Raw genomic sequence first — 20708 nt, forward strand, 5'->3', positions numbered from 1 at the left:
TGACTCCTATCCATAATATGCCTATTGACAATCAATTATTCTATTTGAAATGTTTAGTCTAAACCAGTGATACTCAACGTGTGGCTCTTGAGCCACATGTGACTATTTTGTGATCATTAATTAGTTTCCCAGATTAATACCGAAGGCTTAAAATTAAAACTTCATTGTCCTATTTTTGCCACATTTATCTCATTTTTGCCCCTTTTCACCATTTTTGTCACTTTTCACCCATTTAAGCTGCCTTTTGCCATTAAGTGTCCCTTTCTTCCTGTTTCTTTCCATTTTTGCCACTTCTTTTTGCCACTTTTATCCTATTTTTGCCCCATTTCACTGTTTTTTCACCACTTCTTGCCCATTTAAGCTGCCTTTTGATATTAAATAACACTTGTTTCCTCTTTTTTGCCCATTTTTGCAACTTCTTCCAGGCACTTTTATCCAATTTTTGCCTTTTTTCACCATTTTTTGCCCATGTAAGCTACGTTTAGCCATTAATGACCACTTGTTTCCATTTCTTTTTTTTTTTGCCCTTTTTTGCCATTCTTGACTGCTTTTTGTCCATTTTAGTCACTTTTCTCTCATTTTTTGCCATGTTTAAGCCACTTTTGGACTATTTTTGCCACCTTTGATTTATATTTATTGCTACTTCAAGCTGTTTTTGACACTTTTCACCACAGCTTGTGGCCCTTGCAAGGGTATTTTTCAATAATTTGGCTCTTTGGTCGAGCAGGGTTGAGTAACACTGGTCTAAATATTTCAAATAGATAATATTCTCTCTATGTATAATTAAAGTACATTTATATTTCATATCATTGCTCTTTATTTCACAAGCAGGTATTTATCTTTATATATGCTATTTTTCATGTTGATGTTTATATTCTGCAGAGGGTTATTCATAAAAAAGTGCTTAAGTGACATTTGGCCAATGTGGATTTGAATGAACAGACTTTCTTTTTTGCCATAATTATACACAAAAAATAGATATTATAGTTTGTTTTGTTATTCAGCTAGAGCCTATCAAGGTAAGACTTTTGTCCCAGCCATAACTGCCACTTATCTATCTAAAGTGACTTATTGAAATAAAACATGAAAACTCTTTTCCCCCAAAACAATCTATTTCTATTTCTATTTTTCACTTAAATACATTAATTACTATAACAAACATCACTGTTTTTTATTCAGTATTCTTCATCCTCGACCAGTCTAGTCAACATTAATCAATCTGAAAAAATAGACAACACTGCCATCTTGTGGTAAAAAGGCATTTTACTCCAAAAACATTACAAACAATTCCTTCAGGCATGCTGTTTGTTTTCCTTTTGTCTACATGCACTTCTAAGAACAAACATATTTGGTCACATTATTCCATTCCTTTTCTGTAGAGAAGAAGATACAAATCAACACTCAAACAAACACGCTCACTGTCTGAGGAGAGAAAAGAATCAGAGAGGAGCAGAAAAGTCCGGTCCCAGATGAGGCATCAGTTCTGTAATGATAAGAAAGGAGACTGCTGACTGCAGTAAAGGCGCATGATTCAGCGAATAACATTTTAACAAATGCCCTCATAATGACCTTTGTTCTTTCATGGCACACCTATCTGACATTTCTCCCTCCACCCTGAGCTTGGCTCTTTTCTTTTACTTAGCATGGGAAATATTCATGGACTGTGGAACTGGTAGGGCCCAGATTGAACCCACTTTTGAATACAGCATATTTTTTTAAAGTCATACATTAGTATTCAAGTATTCTATAGACTGCTGACATGCACAGCCCCAATCACGAGGTAACATATTTTGTTGTCTAAAATGTGTTGTTGCTCTAACTGGCCTGTAATGAATGTGACAGACTGAACGTTTGTCCATTTATCCTACAAGACTTTTTGGAAAGGCTCTGCTCTGTCCAAACACAGACTATGGGTTGCTGCCCAGATAGATTTGAAATGTGTCCCGTGCAATTTGAATGTTAAACAGTCTATGTTCTGTCAGGTTAAGGCAAGGTTTCCTCATTAAAAACTATAATTTTAGACCACATCTGTGATGTGAAGCTTTTAGTCTATTGCAGTGGAGACACTGATAGTAACAATAATCCTGAACACTTAGATTAATTAAAAGATAAAATATTGCCATGCACAGTAGAAAGTTTAACTTTGTGAAGAGCGATTTATTTTGTCTATGACTGACTGCTGACTGACTTACAAACACTTACTGTCTAATAATGTGTTTTCTATAATTCTGTAACAACAGAAGAGGCACCAGTGCATGAGGACAGCATCTTGTTAATGACAGGGTTGGGCCCTACTGAAACTGACTGCACCCTGATGGAAACATGCATGCAAATGTAACAGATGCAGTCCTCTCTCCCAGGTAAATAAAACGATGACAGTCTGTCTCATTGTGATAAAATCGACACCGAACTGTGGCCAGGCTTGGCTCATGAAGTGGAAGTATGAACGGCATGTGATGCACACTGCAAACAACATACACAAACAAAAGGAGGTGTGGTGCATCAGGGCATGGCCTGAACTGGCACAGCTAGTATGACCAGTTGTGGATCATTCACACAGGCAGGTGTGACAGGTATGTAGAGCTACGATTGATTATGTTGAACTGACCAAGAACGACAACTACAAATAAAAAGTTTGACAATAAACGGAGCACTGAAGGTCCACAAAGCACTTTCAGATCAGTCATGTTATGAGAAAAATATCTCTAAAAATTAACTGGTTTATTAAACATACCTCATCAGAGCTTGAGGAAGATGAGGATGAGGATGAGGATGATGTACCAGCCTTTTTCTGCCCTTCCCCGTGCTTTTTCTTCTTCTTCTTCTTCTTCTCCCCATCACACGACTTGTCCTTCCTGTCTCCATCCTTAGACTCAGACTTTGATTTGTGCCCTTTTCCTTCTTTGTCTTTGCCTTTGCAGCCTCCCTACAGTACGCAAAGATTATATTTAAAATACATTATTAGGTGTTTTTCTTTAAATTACAATATTAGGTTTGGATCTGGTATGATGATTTTATCATTCAATGAAGATTAAAGTGAGCTTGAAGGTTTTAGTGTTCAATTGCTGACATTAAAAGAGTAAAATTAAAGCAGACTTAAGATCAGTTTTCCATAAATTCATGCATTTTCACAGCTTTTAGGCTGATTAAACATCGCTCCTACCTTGTCTTTTTTATCTTTGCTCCAAGGCCAACTAAACTCATCCTGTTGAGCTTCTTTCTTCTTCACAACTTCTTCACCACTACATAGAGCTGCATGCAAAACAGTGACAAGGTGAGCAGATTTAAAAGACATGGTTTCAACTGGTCAGAGTCTAAAGTTACTCAAACCGCCTATAAAAAGGGTTTAACCAGGTAAAAGCAGCTTCTATCGTGATAGGAAAGCAGCCACATAATCAACAGGCGTCACTTTTCCGGGATCTCTATGCTGACCCATTTTTAATCAAAATTAAACGCTTAAATTGGATATTTCAGCCTGTATGCACCAACTTATTTGCCCTGAAATGTGGTCATTCTCGGCACACCGAGTATAAAGATGAATCAAAACCTTTTTATCATAACATAAACCCGAGCCTACCTGAATTCAGGTCGAAGGACATGTTGACTCCTGCGCTCTCCCGAACAAGTTACCAACGAAACTCACAGGGTGTTTTCCGAACACAACTGAAACGTACTAAAAAAATCAAACGACCTGTTCATAGCAGGATATTTCTGCCCTAACACACCTCCTCTGTCATTTGTTGGCACGGAGGTGCAAGAATAGGGCAGCGGCCAGGAAGGAACAGGGGCGGATGCAGGGTTAGGGTTCAGGGTGAGAATAAAGACATTAAACAATAAAGAACTTTATTTTTCTCATATATATATATATATATATATATATATATATCAAAGTAAAAAAATTCTCTCTGAGCTCAAGCTGAGATACCACATAATCAAACTACGTATGGCCGTCACTGATGTGACGTCATGTCAGAGGGAGGGGCAGGCATCAAACATGGTGACCCCGAGTTGAGGATAATGGCAGAAGTTTTGCTACATTTCATCAGCTCAGTCAAAGCTGATATGTTTTTTTGTACTTTTGATGCAATTTTGACAGTGATTTACTACTGGGACAAGCTAAGTAAAAATATTTTATTTTGTCAGGGCCGGCTCTAGCCATTTTGGCACTCAAGGCTAGGTTCCAATTTGGTGACCCCCATCCCCACCATGTCCTTATCACCTCACAGAGAGTTAATCAAGATGACTCACTAGTATGGTGGCGTATTGCATTCACTTGAAAATAAAAAAAAAATCCTCCTGCTTTTATGACATAACTATCTCGTAAAAACAGGAATTTATTTAATTTTGAAATTCCTGTTTTTAGACATACTATCTCGTAAAAACAGGATTCCCCTGACGTTCTCCTGCATGACTGGTTGCTGCATTTCTCAGCCAGTAATTAGAGGTGCGGCGTTAAAATCCTGAAAGATGTTGATCCAGTGCATATTGTTTCCTCAAAAATCCCCACCAGTTCTCTCTGCATTGGTTATGATTGCTTGAGCCATACAAATAGCATCTGCGTGAAAACTCATCCACATGATCATATCTCAGGAATATCTGCATCTGCTGTAACACTTCTCTGTCCCTAGGTCTGATCGAATTCTGATTAAAAAATAAAATCCTGTTTTTACGAGTTGCTAGCTCATAAAAGCAGGAAACTCAAGAATTAATAAATTCCTGTTTTTACGAGACACCATCTCGTAATACAGGAAATTCAAAAAAAAAAAAAATTCAGAAATAAATTTAAAAAATCCTGTTTTTACAAGATAGTTGTCGTAAAAACAGGAGGATTTTTTTATTTTCAAGTGAATGCAATACGCCACCGTACACTAGCAAAGGATTTTTGCTTTGATTTTTAAAATGTACTTATTTATTGCCTGGAGTAAGAAACTTTTTTTTCTTATGAAGCACAGTAAAATGTCAAATGAGGAATTCAGCTAAAGGCGAATTTTAGCTACAAAGTGCAGATAAAGGTTCTTTGCAGATGATGTTATGCAGCAGCAGAGAACTGGCCTTAGGGGGCAAGAAGTGTTTTCTACACAGAGGCCATGTTTTGAGCTTTTTTACAACTATACCAAGCACTACAAATTAGAAAATTAAAACATTAATAATTCTTAAGCTACTTTGTGTTCAGAAAGCAGTTAAACATTCAGGCAAAAGAGGTTTATAAAACTTACAGAAAAACAGCTGCTGCCAAGAATTAAAAGAAACATGTTTGTGACAAAATGAGGAACTTCTGATATGTTAAAAAGGCTTAGCCTCTTAGCTCTGTACAAGACTCCCAAAAAACTCTTGTCTCTTCATCTGGATAGATGACTCTAGATGCTAGGAGGTCTGCAGGACTTAGTCAATTGTGATATTTATCGTCTCAACACCAGGTAAATCAGTTACCCTGTGGGAAAAAAATCTCTTTTTTGTGTAGGGAGCAAGGCCAATGGAAATGATCTGATGACAACTGTAGCCTACAAGTCCATTTAGAGCTGTTAAGTACAAACTTTTCTCCATTCCCATTGAATCCTTATGACTGGCCCCCACTTCCTGACCCCATACTGACATTTGGGATCAAATGATTGCAAAAAACCTATATCAGGAAATCATCTATTTTTATCAGTCTAGGCAGAATATAAATGTTTGATCCTTTACAGACGTTCTCCTAGACGAAAAACAGACAGTACTTACTTTGTTAAAGACTCTCTAACCAAGAACATCTGCACAAGATTGACAAAAGATGGCATGTACTACAAATGATTATTTCAGATGGAAATGTAATCAAAGATGATCAAAACTGTTTTATTGAACAGTGGAAGCATTTTATGTTGTTGTAAATGACATTTCAGCCAAAATGTGGTTTTCTTAACCCCCCAAAAATAAAATGATGTTCATCAACTTGAAAATTTTCCTCATGTTGCAATGCATCTTTTCCCAGCAACCTTTTTTCCCAGAAAACACACAAAAAATATCCACTTTTATTTTGAAAGATGTCATAATAGCAAGACATTTTGGTTCACTGGGCCTCATAAGAGAATAAACAAATTCAACAACCTGTAATGTGACATAAGAAATGCTTTTTGTAGGTAGATCTGTAACATTTGCTGGCAAAAGTCAGGGCCAGTAGCAAGCAGTTTTTCAAAAATGCACTGAGGGATTTTTGTCAAATTTGGCACAGACCTACACCTGGAGTTGCAGGTTAACTCGTTAGACTTTGGGGCAAGAGGTCATTATTTTTTGCACCATACTTAACCCGGCTCTGTAATCTGAAATTTAGTAAAAAACATGCACCTACACCATTAAAGCAATAAAAATTATACCAATCACTCTACCACAAAAAACACCCCAGCCCTTATTCTTAACCCTCCACTGTGCTTTCACTGTTTGCTGTTTAGATATTCTCAGAGACATGACATTACTGATAAGGCCTGGGGCCTTTCAGTAGATCAATGGAGGAGAGGTGAGAGCTGGGACGGGTTCCTCCTTCTCCAATCTTCTTTGGACTCCCCATCAGGGTCTCCATGGGGCTGGGAGCTCTGCGAATGCTGGCCCTATCTCCTAAACTCACTGAAGTACCAGAGGCAGAGGGCTTCGGGACTGTCGAGGGGTTCAGAGGATCCGTGTTCACCATGGGTTTGGAGGGAAGGGATGCATAGGAGACAATAGTAACCACAGGCTTAGAGCTGCTGCTGCTGCTGCTGCTGCTCGGAGCTGAAAGTTTTCCATCATTTGAAGCGGAAATTTCCTTTTTTTTCTCACTGCTTTTATCACCATCAGGGCTCTCCTGGAATTATATTAACAAGGATGCAATTATTAAGGATACTTTAATAAACAACAAAGCGAACCCCTCAAAAATAAGTAAAGACAAGTCATGACTGTTGTTCTCTTAACAAGAGAAAATATCAGATCAACAGGGAATGACTAAAGCCTTAAATCACTATCTTTTGCACAGCATCAAATCAAGACTAAACTCACCATCTTCTTCTTCTCCTCTGTTTCACTCCCTGATGCTCCTGATTCCTAAAATCAAAACACAGGAACAGAAAGAATGTCATTTACCTTTGACATGACTCAAAATCTCATTTATTATTTTATTAAACTTTACCTTTTTCTTCTTGTCTTTCTTCTTTTTATTTTCCTTGTCACTGCCACTGGAACTATCAGATGAACTTGAAGAGCTAGAATCCTGCAAAAAGAGGAGGCAAACAACCCTCTGTCATGTATTTTTCAAAAGCAAAATTGAAGTGTTTATTTGCTTTGCTTGATCACAACCCAAGTTATTTTCTTCAGAGTAATAAAAGATAGAAGTAAATGTGTTAGTGGTTTAAATGCAATGTAAATATGTTACCTCTGAAGACACCTGCTAAATAACATAATATAGTGCTTTAAATGTATATGAATAAGGATGCAGTGTTACAAACCTTCTTCTTGTCTTTCTTTTTCTTCTTTTTCTTGTCCTTCTTCTTCTTTTTCTTCTTTTTATCATCATCACTACTAGAAGAATCCGAGTCCTTGATGGAAGTAAACAGATAAGTTAGCACTGTTTTCTTGTGACACTTATTTAAATAAAAATACAACCTAGCACTTAAATGTAATGTACAGTGCATTCAAAAAATATTCAGATATATACTTAATTACTTAATTCGTTTTTCTAATGTGGCAGCCTGATGCCATAGTCGAAAAAACTCAACATACCCCAATTTTAGGAAATCTATCAAAAATAGCAAACTAAAATATCACATTGACATAAGTTTTCAGACTTGGAGTTTCAAAAAAAACAAAAAAAAACCATGTGAAAGCCAAGCGGGCTTTTGTGTGTTTTACGCTGAGGAGAGACTTCCATCACCTCTGTTACTAAGGCCCTCCTCTCTTGATTGCTCAGTTTGGCCTTATGGCCAGCTCTTGGGAGAGTTTTGGTTGTGACAAACTTCTTGTAGCCTTTCCCAGATCAGTGCCTTGCAACAATCCTGTCTATGAGCTCAGAGACCACAGGTGGACTCCAATGAAGGAGCAGAGACATCTTAGCAATGATCCAGAGAAATGGGAAACACTTGAGTTAAATTTCACGTTTTTGTAAAGGGTCTGAACACTTACATCAATGTGATCTATGTCATTTTTTTCCTTTCTGATAAATTTGCAAAAAATTTCTAAAATTCTTTTGTCACTTTGTCATGATGGGGCCCTGAGTGTAGATTAATGAAAATTAAAAACGATTATTTTTTACTAAGATACTGGCTTTAACATAACAAAACAAAAAAAGTGAAAGGGGTCTCATTACTTCCTGAATGCACTGTATACTAAAAAGGATGCTGTTCTACAAATATAACATGCCGATTTACCTTCTTCTTGTCTTTCTTCTTCTTCTTTTTCTTATCCTTCTTCTTCTTCTTCTTTTTCTTCTTATCATCATCGCTTGAAGAATCACTAGAGGAGTCAGAAGAAGAATCCTAAACAGGAAAAAAGATGAACACCTTTTAATATCTGGAAATCTCTCATTGAAAGGACCTTTGGTTAGTGATTGATAATCAAACAAATGAATTAATTCATTAACTGAGAAATGTGTATTTGTGTTTATCAAACAAATGATATTCAATAGATAAAAGAATAACAAAAATGATATTATAAATAATAGTGATTATCTTAAAGCTGGATTATTTTTTATTGTAAATTTGCACACATTTTCAACACTTGATATTTCAAGCACATACATTTTCATGTGAAATAATTTAATCAGCATGCACTTCCTTATACTTAAATGTTAAATTTAAATCCACTTTCATTAGCTCTGTTTTTATCGTCTCATATGTGACTTAAGAGATCTACAATAATGCCTCTTAAGGCCATACCCTAACTCCAACAGGAAATCAACAATTTTTTACTTTTTTTCTTTTGGCCATTTCTTGGAGACATTCTAGGATTATAAAACTCAAAGGATGTAGTTGTAACAAGCCATCAGGCTTGCATGATTTGCCATGAAACAGGAAGTAGTTTTTATCCAAAGATAGCACAGTTAAAAAAGCAATTATTAGTTAGTAAAAAGCCACCTTTTTTTTTTTTTGCCACAACGAGACATCAGACCTTTAGGAAACAAGCTGAATAACTTTTTTCCTGGTGGTTCCCTTTAGCAGCAAACCACATTTTGAGCTGGTCTCATGAACTCTCTTGAAAGAGTAAACCATGAATGTATCCATTGAAATTGCTACTTTGTTCCTTTTAGGGTGCACTCACACTAGGCCATCTGTACTGGACGAGGTGGGCCTAGGCACGGATGCAAATGAAGGAGCACAAGCACGAGAATGTGATGTAGCGTGAAGTAACAACAAAAGGGGCTGCCCCAGAGCAGAGACAGCAGCTGCACACTAGAGACAGCAGGATTTTTCAAGAGAGAGAGAGAAATATATATTGTGTCTCATTGTATTTCAACAAGTTACAAAGATTTTATAAGAGCTGAAGAATTTAACTTCGCACAGCTCTACGACCACATTCGAATGGATCACAGTCCAGTCCACATGTCTGACCAGTTTCTACCAAAGTCAGGCTTAAACAACTGTGAGAGGCTTTTCTTTTTTTTGGTTTGTGAAACAAAACTTCTTTCCTTGATTGAGCCACAAACAGCAACTCACAGGATAAAACACCTTTCATCCTCCATCCATGTGTAAAGAAGAGTGCCAATTACGCAGACAAGTGTGTGCCGGGGTTAATCACATAGCTGATTTAACCTCTCTTATTAAAAAATTATTATGCCAAACTAGCATCCACTGAATTAACTTACCTCTAATTCTATTTCATGTTATCAGGAAGTGAAATTGTGATCTTAATCGCTGACGTTTGAACGGAGCATTGTTTATTAATCTTTAGGTGTTTTCACCTCCAGCTCTCATCAGATGGTTAAAATTGCTCATTTCACCATTAAAAAATCTTTACACTGAACATTTAATCCTGCTCTGAACACAGGCTGTCCTGTGACATGAGACCGTGTGAGTGAGGGCCAAAGGGGGGACAGGGGAGGGGGTGAAATGGGCTGAACACTCTGCAGGGGCTGATTTTAAAAAACAATGTAGGGGTGCCATTGAGCCAATAGGCCACGCCCACCCCCCCAAAATCATGTAAGAATGCCAGTGACAATTTTTGTGCCAGGTTTCCAAGCTCAACAAGTGTTTTAAAAACGAATTCCTGGTTAATGGCGACAACACATTGGCGCCAGCTATGGTGATCTGCCTTAAACACAGCTGGCTAACTGCATCAGAGGCAGATCTTTAAGCTTGACAGAGATGATTACCCTGATGTGTTGACACAAATTGAATTAAAACAATGTGGAATATCTTCAGCTTTTTTGGATTTAGTTAATTATGCAAAAACACCACTTCATGCTGCGGGTGGTAGGTGCTATGTTTTACAGAGAAATGTTCCAGGTGATTAAAAGTAATTATTAGGGTTTCTTTGCCTCAGGTAATTGGGCTGGTAGTGTCTTGCGGTGGTTGTTAACATAAGAGACCACTGCTCTAACCTTTTGATTTCTTCTTGTCATCATGGCTAGCAGAAGAATCTGTTTTCTTTTTAGAAGTTAATGTGTCACTTGTGTAATTGCAGTCGTGTATTGCTGTTTTTGCCTGTTAGCCATTTAAATAAAAAAAAAAAATTAAGCATTTAAAAGTACTGCATATTAATAGGAATGTGTGTTGCATGTCAATTTACCTTCTTCTTTTTCTTCTTTTTCTTATCCTTCTTTTTTTTCTTTTTCTTCTTATCATCATCACTTGAAGAGTCACTGGAGGAGTCAGAAGAAGAAGAAGAGGAATCCTAAACAGAGAAACATTTTTTAGTATCTGAAAATGTCTTATGGAAACAATAGCTGTAATTTTTTTTGTTTTTGTTTTTTTTAGTTTTTTTGTCTTGCTGTTTTTAACTTTTTTTTTTTAACTTTCTGACCTTTTTTAAACTTCGTTGTACATAACTTCCTTATTTTGGAAAGACAGTCTGCTGCAGACCGTAGATCTCTAACCGTTAATGTGAAATGCTGTTTATGCTAGAAAAGAAGTGCTGTAACTTGTGCTTTTTTTTTCAAAGTCTGGCAGTTACATTCAACAAATAACCACACTGCAAACACTACAGAGAAATAAACATTTCATATGTATAAACAGAGAAAAAGGTCAGAGGTCTAATCCAGGGATAAATAATGTTTTAGAAGTATACACACAAACCAAGCTTGCTTTAGCCGTCAGCTTAAGTTAAAGCTAACATAGCTAAATACAATGCCTGGCCAAAAAAAAGTCACCACCTGGATTTAACTAAGCAAATAGGTACGAGCCTCCTATTGGATAATTACTGCATGGGCAATTATCTTTCAGCTGGCAACAAGTTATTTAACCCCAGCTGTTGCAATGAGTAACTTCTCATTTCTTAAACAACCATGTTGAAAGACACATCCTGTGGTCGTGGAAAAGATGTTAGTCTGTTTCAGAAGGGTCAAATCATTGGCATGCATCAAGCAGAGAAAACATCTAAGGAGATTGCAGAAACTACTAAAATTGGGTTAAGAACTGTCCAACGCATTATTAAAAACTGGAAGTATAGTGGGGAACCATCGTCTCCCAGGAAGAAATGTGGTCAGAAAACAATCCTGAATGATCGTGATCGGCGATCACTTAAGCGTTTGGCCAAATCAAATCAAAGAAAAACAACAGTAGAACTCAGGGGTATGTTTAATAGTAAAAGTAAGAGCATTTCCACACGCACAATGTGAAGGGAACTCAAGAGATTGGGACTGAACAGCTGTGTAGCCTTAAGAAAACCATTAATCAGTAAGGCTAACCAGAAAAAAAGGCTTCAGTTTGCTAGGGAGCATAAAGATTGGACTCTGGAGGAATGGAAGAAGGTCATGTGTTCTGATGAGTCCAGATTTACCCTGTTCCAGAGTGATGGGTGCATCAGGGTAAGAAGAGAGGCAGGTGAAGTGATACACCCATCATGCCTAGTGCCTACTGTACAAGGCTGTGGGGGCAGTGCTATGATCTGGGGTTGCTGCAGTTGGTCAGGTCTAGGTTCAGCAACATTATGTGCCCAAAGAATGAGGTCAGCTGACTACCTGAATATACTGAATGACCAGGATATTCCATCAATGGAGTTTTTCTTCACTAATGGCACGGGCATATTCCAAGATGACAATGCCAAGATTCATCGGGCTCAAACTGTGAAAGAGTGGTTCAGGGAGCATGAGACATCATTTTCACACATGGACTGGCCACCACAGAGTCCAGACCTTAACCCCATAGAGAATCTTTGGGATGTGCTGGAGAAGGCATGCCAAGATCATCAATACAAGATATTGGTGAAAAATTAATGCAACACTGGATGGAAATAAATCTTGTGACATTGCAGAAGCTTATCGAAACAATGCCACAGTGAATGCGTGCTGTAATCAAAGCTAAAGGCGGTCCAACAAAATATTAGAGTGAGTGACCTTTTTTTGGTGGCGACTTTTTTTGGCCAGGCAGTGTAGTTAACATTAATGCTTTAGCCAATGCAGCTAAGTAAGCTTTAGCCACAAGATCTAAAGCTAGCATTAGGCGCATTAATATGTGCTAATGCAGTTTACATGGCTACCATTAGCTTTGTAGCTTTGTTAGTATTGATATCCATGAGCTTTGTTAGTTCTAACTTTGGCTACGTTAGCTAAGTAACTCCATTATATACATAGCTTACACAGTAAAAAGCGCTATCTAAGTTACGTCAGAGTTTTTTCTTCTTCTTACAGTCTAGGGTTAGAATGTTTTCATGTAAGACAAGGTTTTTCCCTGTAAGAAGACTTTATTAAGTGTTTTGTAATTGGGTTTTGATGGCCAAGTTTGTAACTTTTGGTATCCTAACCCTCGCCTTAACCCTTAACCTGACCTTACCAAAAGTTTAATTTTATTTTATTTTGAAAGTTTAGCATGTATTTCCGATCTGACAGATACAGTGTCCTAGGGTTATGGTCTGCAAGAGGGGCTGTCTGAGATCCACGGTCTGTAGCCAAACAATTAAAACTTTTAATCAGATCAATCACAGGGTTGCTGTGGATTAATTTTGATTAATCATGATTAAATATCATTCATTTTTAATCTTTATTAATCACGTTTCATTTTGCATAAGCAAACAGACTCAATCTCCAACAAACATATGCTTCGCATTAATGTGGTGCTTCGGTGAAAAGAAAACTCCTTCCTGCAGAATGTGCACAATACTTTATGTCGGTCGATTGTTCTGTCTTTTTTTTTTTTTGTACTCAAATTTCCCATCGAGAGGGCCAACGTGCTGTTTAGCGTCTTCCATATCGAGTTGGTTGGTCACTACTAGATCAACGGCCCATTTGCGCATTTGCGGCGGCATGCTCGACGGTAACCCTACTTGGACAAACTGCCCGAAATATGTTGCCAGAAACGTTTCAGGGATTTTGAGTCATTCTGCGCTGTAGATGGGTTAATTGCGTTAAAATTTTGAATCAGATTAATCATGATGATGGATTAATCCGCATTAACGTGTCAATTTTGACAGCCCTAGTTAAAACATAACAGGATAAGGCAGCCTAACCTTCTTCTTCTTCTTCTTCTTTTTCTTCTTCTTATCATCATCACTTGAAGAATCACTGGAGGAGTCAGAGGAGGAAGAATCCTACACAGAAAAAGTGAATCTCTTGTTTAAAAAAGTTGGAAATGTATGCACATTTTTTAAATCAAGTTTTTAGGAGTTCAGGCTTCTGGTCACTGATTTAGCCTTTTTTCAACATTTTAGACAATGCTTTTTAAATGTCAAAAGTCTAAAGGTTGAGATGCTGTTACCTTTTTCTTCTTATCCTTCTTCTTCTTCTTTTTCTTATCTTTCTTTTTCTTCTTTTTCTAAAGACAGTAACAAGATTAGCTATGAAACAATTACTTTAACTAAATCTTTTGTTACTGTAGTAGAGTGGTCTTACCTTGTCATCGTCACTATCAGAAGAAGAGGAGGACGAGTCAGAATCAGAGCTATCATCAGAAGAGCTGTCCTTCTGAAATGAATAACAGCCAGTGAGCTGATGACATATTTTAACATCACTCAATTCAGAATGTTTAACTAAATGTCCCAGTGAGCACAGCAGAGGGACTAGTTTTCATTGAGTCAAGCGTCTATGAAAATAAGGAGTGCGCTGAACCTACTACATCAAAACACAGCCAAATGAGAAGACTTTTCACATGCTGTACCTTCTTCTTCTTCTTCTTCTTCTTCTTCTTCTTGTCTTTCTTCTTTTTCTTGTCATCGTCACTGTCAGAAGAAGAGGATGAAGAGGAAGAAGAGCTGGAATCCTTTTGAGAGTGAAGAGAAGGAAATGAGAATATCATAATAACAAATGAATAGCTGTAACTGTAAATTCCTAACATTAGTATTGTCAAGACCCATACCTTCTTCTTTTTTTTCTTTTTCTTCTTGTCATCTTCACTGTCTGATGAGGAGCTATCAGATGATGAAGAGGAGGAGGAGCTCGAGCCATCCTGAAAAAACAGGAACATTAACATAAAAACTGATATGCACAAACACTGTTATCAATAAATGCAGAACATGCACACAGTGATTGACTGATTGAAATGTAATTTGACTGAGAGTCAGGATCCTTGTTAACGCTTTGCTTTTTCTGTTCCCTTCCTGTCATTCAGAGTTATAATTTCTCTAAAACATGTGCACAGACTGATTACCTTTTTCTTTTTTTTTAACTTCTTCTTTTTATCCGTGTCCTTCCCTCCTTCTCCCTCGTCGTCACTAAGGTGGCCCTCCTCACCATTATCAGGACATGACTCCAATCCCCCTGCTGGACAAGAAACATTATTACAACAAAAAATTAAAATCACTCTCAGGAACAGATGCTGGTTTGTGGATAAACCACAGCAACTCACGTACCAGCTGATGTTGAGGACACTTTCTTTTCTTGTGATGCTTTCTCTTTCTTGGCCTGTCATTGAAAAAAAACAATAACACTGAAAACAGTAGGTGTCTTTATGCTGTATAAGCAACTTGTATAAAATCAGCAAAAATATTTCACCTTATCAGCACCTTCACCTTCCTTTTTATCTCCATCAGGTCCTGAAATCTCACCGCCTGCAAAACAAACCAATGCACACATTTAAAGTACCAATAAAATGGTACATGTAAATTATATATTGTTGTGAGAATGGTGGTTTAGCTAAAAGGAGCTAAAATAAAAAAAGTAAAGCATTTTGTAATATGTTGTTTGCATGTGGCATAAAAAGAGATATAACTTATCTTTTAAGTGTTCTGAGACGTAAATGGTTTTGTGTATGAAATTAATGTACAGGCTACAACAGTGACAATTCTGGATCTCTTTCTGGAGACTTTGATTTGAGACTGAAGACTTTTTAGGTTTCAATTAGCCTTTATCAGATTTTGTTTCAATATTTTTTTCTTTTTTGTTATAAATACTTTTTGCCTGCACTTGGGTCCTCTTTTTGTTTAACATTTGTTTTTCTGACTGGAAGAAGAACAAGGCAGCCACGCGACAACACTTCCCACACTACACTATCAACAGTGGCAGCCTACATGTGGCATGATCCAGGTTTTGATTTGTTATATTTCCGAGTTTCTCCAGTGTTTTCCTGTGTTTAATCTGCTTATTTTGTGTTTCTAGTTTTATTTGTTTTTAGGTTTTGTGTGTTATTGCCCCAGTTACTTCTAGTGTTTTCTGTTGTATAGCCTCCTGTTTTCCTTAGAGCTTTCCTAGGTTGTACTTTTGGTATTTGTATAAGATATGTGTTTCTCCCTGTCCTTTGTCAGTTCGTTCTTTGTCTTCCCCTGGTTGCTCCTCGTGTTACTCCTTGAGCTTTTCCTCGTGCCTCCTGTGTTATTTGCCTTCAGTGGATTTTGCTTTTGAGTTTTGGTTTCCCTGGATTTATTTTAACTAAGTTCTTTTGTTTGTTTAATTAAATCTTTTGAGTTATCATGCATTTGGGTCCTCCCTTTGAGTTTTTTGCAACCTGACAACATGTGAATAAATTTTCAAATTTTTCCTGAACTGAAGTGTGTTTCTTTGTACAAAGCACATAAATAACATTAATATTAATCTAACACGGCCAATATGTCTTAATATGTAAGGTTTCTTTTGATGTCTCCTCTTATTATTGATATTCAGTAATGTGCAGAATTTTAAGGCTTGTTTTGGCAAAAATTTGAGGCTGAAGTAAGGAATAGATATGGTGAGCACTTTTGTCCACTTCCCAAACTTTTTGACCTGTGACCCCCAAAGTAACAGCTCCAGAGACTGGGAAACGTTCCACAAACCATCATGTACAAATTAATATTTTAGGGAGTACAATTTACCCCTTGCAATAATTTCAAATATCTTTTTGTATTTTTGGCAAGCCTCTTGCGACCCCTTCTTTGTGTCTCCCGCTGAGCTGCTGACTTACAGTAGAGGGCACTAGTCATATCAATGAAGGCATCCAAGAGCCTTCCAGGTAGAATGAAATCTAAAACTGGAAATAAGTTGGTCCATGTCCCTCCTCTTAGGACACAAATAACATAATGATGGTATGATGATGATTATTTACAGCACAGTAGGATACATGATGCTCTTCAAGAGGGCAGTCAAACATAATTTCTTGCTCTAATGTTTTGATGCTGATCTCTGTTCAGAAAAGTCAACATTTATATGTTTACCTTGCTGCAACAACAACAACCTCTTGGCTTAAAGAGCTAGGTTCTTGCCAGGCCATTTTAGAAGCAGGGATTTGATTAATGATATTTTCATTCATAGGAGCCCTGAGGGACCATGCCCCGTGCTGCTTTTGTCAACTTTCAGAGGCACTCTGACTGCCAAGGAGCGGTCTTTATGTATCTACTTAGTGATTGAAGGTTTAGTTTTCCATCATTTTCCAATTTCAATGTCTTTGTTTTTATTTGGTTATTTTCTGCCTATTTGTTGTTTAAGAATTGTCTTTTCACTAAAAAGAGGAAACACTCACCAGCTTCGGACAAGGTACTGGGATCCTTAAGTGCATCCTTTTCCTCATCCTGTAAAAAAGGAAGAAATACCATCAAGCAGCACTTTTAATATTCACCATACTGTAAATACTAAGTCCCTGGCACATGTGCTTTTGAGATTAACACAGTACATGCTACACATCAAACCCACTTCTTTATTTACAGTTCATTAAAAGATCAGCGTCTTCAGAGCAGTTTTGTCTCAGCAGGGGATAACGTGAACACACAAGACTCAAAGTTATGAAGGCGAAGTGATGGGGCTGTGTTGCACCTACATGTGTTTTCACATACCATTAATGTACAGGCCTAGACAGGCAAGAGAGCTACAACTCATTTTCTCTGAAGGAATGTGCACCATCGTAGGATCTTTTCTAACCCTTCACAAATAATGTAAAACAACTAAGCTTCAAAAACCATACAGGAAGTATGACCTTTTTCTTATCCTTCTTCTTCTTCTTTTTCTTGTCCTTCTTTTTCTTCTTCTTCTTCTTCTTATCATCATCACTTTCAGATGAAGAAGATGATGATGAAGAGCTGGAATCCTGTGAAAATGGAAATGCAGTTTCAGTCTTAAATCATACAACAAGAATCAATTTGTCTTTCGTTAAAAAAATGGTGGATATGTGATCTGTAAATCATGTGTTAGTCTGCTACATGCTTCCGATTCTAAATTAAACAGTAAATAAAAGCTGCTTCATGTATAAAAAGCTTTATAGAGGAGGACAGAAATACTAAAAACAACAATGCTTAACCTTCTTTTTGTCTTTCTTTTTCTTCTTCTTCTTGTCTTTCTTCTTTTTCTTTTTCTTTTTGTCATCATCACTGTCAGAAGAAGAGGAACTGTCTGAAGAAGAGGAGCTGGAGTCCTGACAAGGAAAGACAAACTATTTTATTCATTTATATTAGGGATGTCAGAATGAATGCACTAATCACAATTAGTTAAGGTGCACTAAAATAGATTTAAATTAATTTTTCAAATCCAGATTAATCACATGCTTTTTGGTCCCTTTAGGTGCACTTTGGTTAACTACTGCAGCACCTCCATAAATGATATAAGATATGGCTGGCACCTTCAATTTGTTGGTCGATGAGCTCTCATCTAACCAAGATCAAGTTGGTTAGACAGTCGAACGTATGTGTATGTGAGAATGAAACAGCGGGCGCTGAGTGCAACAGAGATGTGCATTAGGAGACTAAGCGGAGTAATGCAGCACTGGATAATCCAGGCAGATAGAGGCACACAAAAAAACTTAAAATAAACCCATTTTCACCTAGACATAAAGATGTAGGATGTTTGTATTATCATTATTATTATTATTGATGTAAGTGACTCTGCTGCTTTCCATTAAAGCATCAACCCCCATGGCCCATTTAATTCAGCGGTCAGCAAATACATTGTGTTTAGCATGTCAGCATTAGTGTTGGTTACCGACAGAGAGCAGAGGAGAGAAAAGACCTCCTTTGTCTAAGACTCCTGGTCATTAGGCACTGACCTGTGGACTCTTTTCTCAGAAAATAAACGCTGCATGCTGTCTGATATATGCTTGTAAATTACACAACACAGGCAGAAACAAGTGAATATAATAGGTAGGTGCACACTGAACCTCTCTGAGTCAGTTATTTTTTTTGTACAACATTATGAGGTTAAGGATAATCAATAATGCTTCAAAAAGCTTATGTTAATTTTTGAGATCATTTACACCAGGGGTTTCTAAACTTTTCAGCCAGTGACTCCCAAAATAACAGAGACTGAGAGAGAGACTGGGGATCCTCACACATTACTTACATCTGAGCACAAATCTCACTTAAAAACTATGGTTTAATTTTAAATTGTTCTCATTATATGGATATTTTACACAATGGATAAAATATAATACTTCAAATGTTTTTTTTTTTTAAAGAAAACTTTTGCAACCTTTCTGAATGTCTCATGACCCCTGCAGGGGTCCCAACACCTCTTCTTAAACCACTTATTTATACTACCAGACAGTTGCAGTGAAGAACCCATCATGGATTAAACTGAATTTGAGATAAAGTGAAGGTTTAGTTGCAGTTGACCAATTTTTTCCTCGATTGTCTACATGCCTAGAATTAGTCCATCACTGCAGCTTCAAGTATCATTTTACATTAAAAATTTCACAGGCAGCTCAGTGGATGAATCAAAAGTAAGTTGCAACTTCTGACACCAAAAAATGAACCTTTTCACTATTACCTTATTTTCAAAATAAAAGCAGGTCTATATCCAAAGTGGGTGTGAAATTACCCTTAGTTTACCCTTAGTCTACCCTGCATTCAGAGCAGACATGCATTAGTTGCTGCCATGTGATTGGCTGGAGAGGATATTGATCTGTGTTAGCACAGGGGTAAAACAGAAAAGGCTTAATGCCTACAACAGCCAGTGTATTCTATCATAAAGAAACCCTTTCTTTAAATCACACCTTTTTCTTCTTCTTCTTCTTCTTCTTCTTCTTCTTTTTCTTCTTCTCATCCTCACTGTCAGACGAACTGTCAGATGAGGAGGAGTCCTAAGACAAGGAAACAACAGCAGAAAATTCTAAAACTGCCTTTTTTTGTCTACTGACTGTTCTTAAAACTGTCTAAATCAGTCGTTCTTAACTGGTCAAGCCAGTTATATGAGATGTAAAAATCCTTGCAAACACCTGTATTATAGTTTCTGCCCATTAAAGGGAAGTTCTGCCACTTTGACTTTCCTGAATGTTGTTTAGTGCTGAGCTCACGGTGGACTAAAGTTGGGTCAAGATCCTGTGATTATCATCACTGCTGTGGTTATCTTGAGTGTGATGTATTTAGAACATCACTCCCTCTCATGTGATAATGCTTTAAAATATTTCCTGTCAAATGCCTGAGGTTATCAGCCTTTTGTCAGCTGATGTGAACAACAAATTTTCAACCCAAAGGAAACTACTTCAGGACAAGTTACAAGTATGTAACTGTTGGTGAAATTATCCTATCAGTGGTTACACACTCATCACCTTAGTATGTAAAGAATATCAGTCAGAAGAAGCACATCTTGCCACAATGTTTTTTTGTTTTTTTTCTAAGTCTGTAGTGGTGACCATCTAAAAACTGCTGAACTCATTTTTGGGGTTTAGACCCACCAAATGAGAACCACTGGTCGCAAGCCTTCAAGAGGTTTTAAATTAGCAACCTTCAATGTACAAAAATGGCTAACCTTCTTCTTCTTCTTCTTCTTCTTCTTCTCCTTCTTTTTCTTCTTCTTTTTGTCTTTCTTCTTGTCGTTTTCATCATCTGATGAGTCAGAATCCTGCAGCAAGAAACAGGAAAAGCCTGTAATGAGGATCTTATGGTTAATGAAAGTTTTCAAAGGGATTTTCTTCTATTGCCCTGTTACCTGTTTCAACTTAAGAGTTTCTGCTGACTGCTGGTCCATTTCACCATCAGGACCTAAAACACACAAAATACATTAGAAATAAAAAAAGTCTTTAACCAGTATAATCCAGTAAGAGAAGTCTAAAAGCTGGTTAGATATCAGTACTGCTTTGAATTTCATAGTTGAAACTTTTGTTCAGTATAGTTTTGCCCAATTTATCCCCCCAAAAAGCAACTATTTTAAACTGGAACTTTGCAGGAATAAAAGAAAATATCTAAACTATCCAATGTGTGGTGGCCATATCATCTGCTGCCACCTTGTGTTA

At 37.2% G+C, this 20708-nt stretch overlaps 2 protein-coding genes across 2 annotated transcripts in view; both read right to left on the minus strand.

Moving 5' to 3' along the window:
- Positions 1 to 1245: 1245 nt before the first annotated feature.
- LOC121525854 (protein FAM133-like) lies at positions 1246 to 3763 on the minus strand. Its single transcript, XM_041812034.1, has 4 exons — positions 3578 to 3763; positions 3164 to 3252; positions 2735 to 2926; positions 1246 to 1483 (listed from the first exon to the last, which is right to left on the minus strand). Exons 1-4 carry the CDS (start codon positions 3597 to 3599, stop codon positions 1478 to 1480), a joined length of 309 nt encoding a protein of 102 aa, XP_041667968.1. The 5' UTR covers positions 3600 to 3763; the 3' UTR covers positions 1246 to 1477.
- Positions 3764 to 5815: 2052 nt separating this feature from the next.
- LOC121522359 (cylicin-2) overlaps positions 5816 to 20708 on the minus strand; it is a 36012-nt gene continuing 21119 nt past the window's right edge. Inside the window, exons 6-25 of the mRNA XM_041806608.1 lie at positions 20405 to 20457; positions 20225 to 20317; positions 19470 to 19556; positions 17784 to 17897; positions 17463 to 17573; positions 17013 to 17061; positions 15077 to 15132; positions 14935 to 14986; positions 14733 to 14842; positions 14442 to 14531; positions 14244 to 14345; positions 13979 to 14050; positions 13845 to 13901; positions 13597 to 13677; positions 10723 to 10827; positions 8367 to 8474; positions 7449 to 7538; positions 7133 to 7213; positions 7003 to 7047; positions 5816 to 6811 (exon numbers count right to left, since the gene is read on the minus strand). Of these exons, the coding sequence (XP_041662542.1) occupies positions 6443 to 6811; positions 7003 to 7047; positions 7133 to 7213; positions 7449 to 7538; positions 8367 to 8474; positions 10723 to 10827; positions 13597 to 13677; positions 13845 to 13901; positions 13979 to 14050; positions 14244 to 14345; positions 14442 to 14531; positions 14733 to 14842; positions 14935 to 14986; positions 15077 to 15132; positions 17013 to 17061; positions 17463 to 17573; positions 17784 to 17897; positions 19470 to 19556; positions 20225 to 20317; positions 20405 to 20457 (1925 nt within the window). The 3' untranslated portion in view covers positions 5816 to 6442. The remainder of the gene's footprint in view (positions 6812 to 7002; positions 7048 to 7132; positions 7214 to 7448; positions 7539 to 8366; positions 8475 to 10722; positions 10828 to 13596; positions 13678 to 13844; positions 13902 to 13978; positions 14051 to 14243; positions 14346 to 14441; positions 14532 to 14732; positions 14843 to 14934; positions 14987 to 15076; positions 15133 to 17012; positions 17062 to 17462; positions 17574 to 17783; positions 17898 to 19469; positions 19557 to 20224; positions 20318 to 20404; positions 20458 to 20708) is intronic.

The sequence above is a fragment of the Cheilinus undulatus genome, linkage group 2 (assembly GCF_018320785.1).
Source record: "Cheilinus undulatus linkage group 2, ASM1832078v1, whole genome shotgun sequence".
NCBI classification, from domain to species: Eukaryota; Metazoa; Chordata; class Actinopteri; order Labriformes; family Labridae; genus Cheilinus; species Cheilinus undulatus.

What these genes read in the sequence shown, in the direction of transcription:
- LOC121525854 (XM_041812034.1), bottom strand. Translation starts at nt 3,599, where the DNA reads ATGTCCTTCGACCTGAATTCAG. An exon ending in GTCCTTCGACCTGAATTCAG is followed by an intron (nt 3,253 to 3,577) that starts GTAGGCTCGGGT and finishes TTTTGCATGCAG; the next exon opens with CTCTATGTAGTGGTGAAGAA. An exon ending in GCAAAGATAAAAAAGACAAG is followed by an intron (nt 2,927 to 3,163) that starts GTAGGAGCGATG and finishes TGCGTACTGTAG; the next exon opens with GGAGGCTGCAAAGGCAAAGA.